This window comes from Dipodomys ordii, unplaced genomic scaffold (assembly GCF_000151885.1).
Source record: "Dipodomys ordii isolate 6190 unplaced genomic scaffold, Dord_2.0 Scaffold89, whole genome shotgun sequence".
Taxonomy (NCBI): Eukaryota; Metazoa; Chordata; class Mammalia; order Rodentia; family Heteromyidae; genus Dipodomys; species Dipodomys ordii.
The window spans coordinates 8,899,488-8,902,829 of NW_012267305.1; the positions used below are offsets into that span (position 1 = coordinate 8,899,488).

Here is a 3,342-nt window from a genome sequence, read left to right on the forward strand (position 1 = left end):
TGAGAGAGAGCTGGGAAGAGAGGAAAGAGAAAAGAGCCAGAAAAGAGCAGAGAGAGGGGTAAGAACAGTAGCACTCATGTGGTATTCAGGTAAGGGGTAGACCTGCTGGGACCAGGCAAGGTTGGCACTCCATGTGGCTGGGAAAGAGAGAGAGCAAGAAAAGAACAGAGAGAGAGCTAGAATAGAACAGAGAGAGCAAGAGAGAGACAGCAGAAAAGAGCAAGTTGGCACTCCATGTGGCTGGGAAAGAGAGAGAGCAAGAAAAGAACAGAGAGAGAGCTAGAATAGAACAGAGAGAGCAAGAGAGAGAGCAGAAAAGAGCAAGAGAGCAGAAAAGAAGAGCAAGAGCAAGAGAGCGTCTGGACCTGGGCTAGGCCTTATGTAGGGTATGGGCGGGGAAAGGTGTGGCCACATCAAATTCAGATGTGACCTCAGCGGATGCAGATGTGACCTCTTCCAGGTGTGCCAGTTGCCTAGGTAACGCAGGTAATGGGTGGAGACTTTGCTGCGAGGAGGGTGGAGTCTGCTAGCCATCTAGGAGCGGACCTTACACAATCTCTTTGCAGGAACTGAAAGCTCCATGCCAATGCCGTCAAAAATGGATGATTTCAGGAAACGCTTACTAATTTTCATCATTGGCATTATGATAATAGCCTTTGTGTTCACGTGTTTTTGTTTTCTTCACTACAATTGTATGGTCGATGATGCTGTCAGCTCAGACATGTAAGTATTACACCTTTAAATATAAAACGTAAATAATTTTAATATTTTAAATTTCATTTAAAGTTTTATGCCTTTAAATTAAAAATGTGAACCTCCACAGTGGAGGTTTCCTTATTTAGAGTACTTAAGATTAACTTGGGCTGGGAAGGTGGCTCAGTGGTAGAGTGCTTGCCTTGCATCCATTAGGCCCTGGGTTCCAGTCTTCAGCACCAAATAAGCAGAAAAAGCCTGAAATGGTGCTGTGGCTCTAGTGGTAGAGCGCTAGCCTTGAGCTGAAGAGCTGAGGGACACCGCCCAGGCCCAGAGTTCACACCCCACGACCAGCAAAAAAAAAAGATTAGACTTTTGAAAGAGCCATCAACCTCCTATGAATAGATACATTTATTTAAATTACAGCCTTCATAAATTTGTCAAATACTTTCTCAACTTTTGCCAAAGCTCTCTTATTCAGGGTTCATTTTTTTCAAGTTCTTGTACTCTCTTTTCCTAAACTAAATGTATAATGAAAAAATTCAGAAAGAAAAGGAGAGAGATGGGAGCTAGGCTTCCATTTTTTCAAAAGCCATAAAGCATTCTGGGAAACCCATCATTTTAACATTTAATGATACGATTACCCTCATAACTGTAATTTTTGTTTTCATATTAGAGGATTAGGCTGGTCCTTAATACTGGTTTCCTAAATATTTTTCAGTCTAAAGACTATGGACTAAATGTGGTCCCAGTGTTTCCAATACTTTTTAGAGGAACATTGTGAATATAAATACAGATAAATAAATTACTTGATGTTGTAAAGCTGATAGGAAAATAATGGCTTTGCTTTAAGAGTCTTACAGTTTTTTGTTTTAATAAAAAAAGGTTGGGGCTGAGAAGGTGGCTCAGTGGTAGAGCACTTGCCTTGCATGCCTGAGGCTCTGGGTTCGATTCCTCAGCACCACATAAGCAAAAAGAAAAAAAGCCAGAAGTGGCGCTGTGGCTCAAGTGGTAGAGCGCTAGCCTTGAGCTGAAGAGCTGAGGGACAGCGCCCAGGCCCAGAGTTCAGGCTCCACGACCGGACCAAAACTAAATAAATAAATAAAATAAAAATAAATAAAAAAGGTTAATTTTTGAAATAAGAGAGGATCTCTCTCTACAATTGTATGTTAGATATTTTATCTATATTTATTTATCTAAAATACTCAAGGAAAACATTTTATATAAATTTATATTTGTGATATGAGTTATACCTTTTTCCAGTTCTTATGTTTAGTTATTTTACAAGAACAAGAAAAGTCCAAACCTTTAAGTTGACTTAGTACCCTGTTGTTTCTGTTGATAGTAGTAGAGTTGTTTTGTTTACATTGTTACACTCCAAATTTTCTGCATTTTAGGGAAAACAGACCAGGTATTTCAGCTATGTCATCTTATCAATCCAAAATATTAGCTGATGATTTCAAGATAACAAATTCATACAGTCTAGAAAGATACCTAATGATGTCTGCTGGAGAAATGTTTTCTCCACTTCCAAGTGCAGAAATACTGTCCCCACCAAACAGTAATGAAAAGATAATCGCATTCCCATGTCCAGAAAACATATCCATACCATGCTGTGCCGAAATATTAAACAGACCACCAAGCGACAAAATATCATCCAAGTCATCGAAAAAATCCTCCAGGTCACATCACCTGGAAAAAGCACATAGGACACAGAGTCTAGAAAACTTACCCAGTATCCATAAGGTAGACAGCTCAGTCTATCCATATAAGCCATTCGAATTACCTCCTGTAACTAAACCACATTCATCAACCCGGTCAATCAAGTTACCTTGCCTTACTCACTCACGAAATCAAATCTTGTCATGCAAACCATCCAAATCAAGGAAATCAGCTAAGTCACGCAAACGTTTTCATCCTAAAAAATCGAGTGTACAAAATGCAGCCAAGCTATCACAACCTTTATTATCGAAAAGATGCCAGTGTTTTAAGGAAAGATGTCTTGTTTGTAACCCTTCTTCAGAATTATTGATAAATAACATTTCTGCGGCAATGAAGAAAAACACACTAAACTTTTATGTTTCGAGCAAGAGACAGTATTATTCTATATTCTACCCTGAAGTAGACTCCAACAACGAATCATACCAAGAGATCATGAGTAACGATGATTCCATGATGTATGATTCAGATGATAGTGATGCAGAAATAATAATTCTGTGCAATATAAACCGTGATGAAGTTTTCCCCAAACGCAGCAGAAATGTTTAATGGCTCAATAAAAACAAAATCCAACCAAGAAGGATCAAAATTCAACCAACTCTTGTGTCTCATCATCATTTCAGCTTAGTTATGGATACAGAGAAAATTCGTCTGTGATCAATAGAAAGATTACATCTATCCATCTTGGAGGCAATTTGTTCTAAAATTAATAAATACCCAGCATAGCATATTATTGGTGTATTTTTCATTGTATTTTATTTTATTGCTGGTACTGGGACTTGAACTTCTTTTGTGCTCAAGGCTAGCACTCTACCACTTGAGTCACAGCATCACTTCTGGCTTTTTCAAAGTAGTTATTGGAGATAAGAGTCTCATGAACTTTCTTGTATGGGCTGGTCCCGAACCGCAATCCTCAGATCTCAGACCCCA

General features: G+C 38.8%; 1 protein-coding gene across 1 annotated transcript in view; it reads left to right on the forward strand.

Annotated features, from left to right (window-relative positions):
• Positions 1–2,961, forward strand: part of LOC105992855 (chromosome unknown open reading frame, human CXorf66) — a 6,016-nt gene extending 3,055 nt beyond the window's left edge. The window contains exons 2-3 of the mRNA XM_013025935.1: positions 567–723; positions 2,091–2,961. Of these exons, the coding sequence (XP_012881389.1) occupies positions 567–723; positions 2,091–2,961 (1,028 nt within the window). The remainder of the gene's footprint in view (positions 1–566; positions 724–2,090) is intronic.
• The last annotated feature ends 381 nt before the right edge of the window (positions 2,962–3,342 follow it).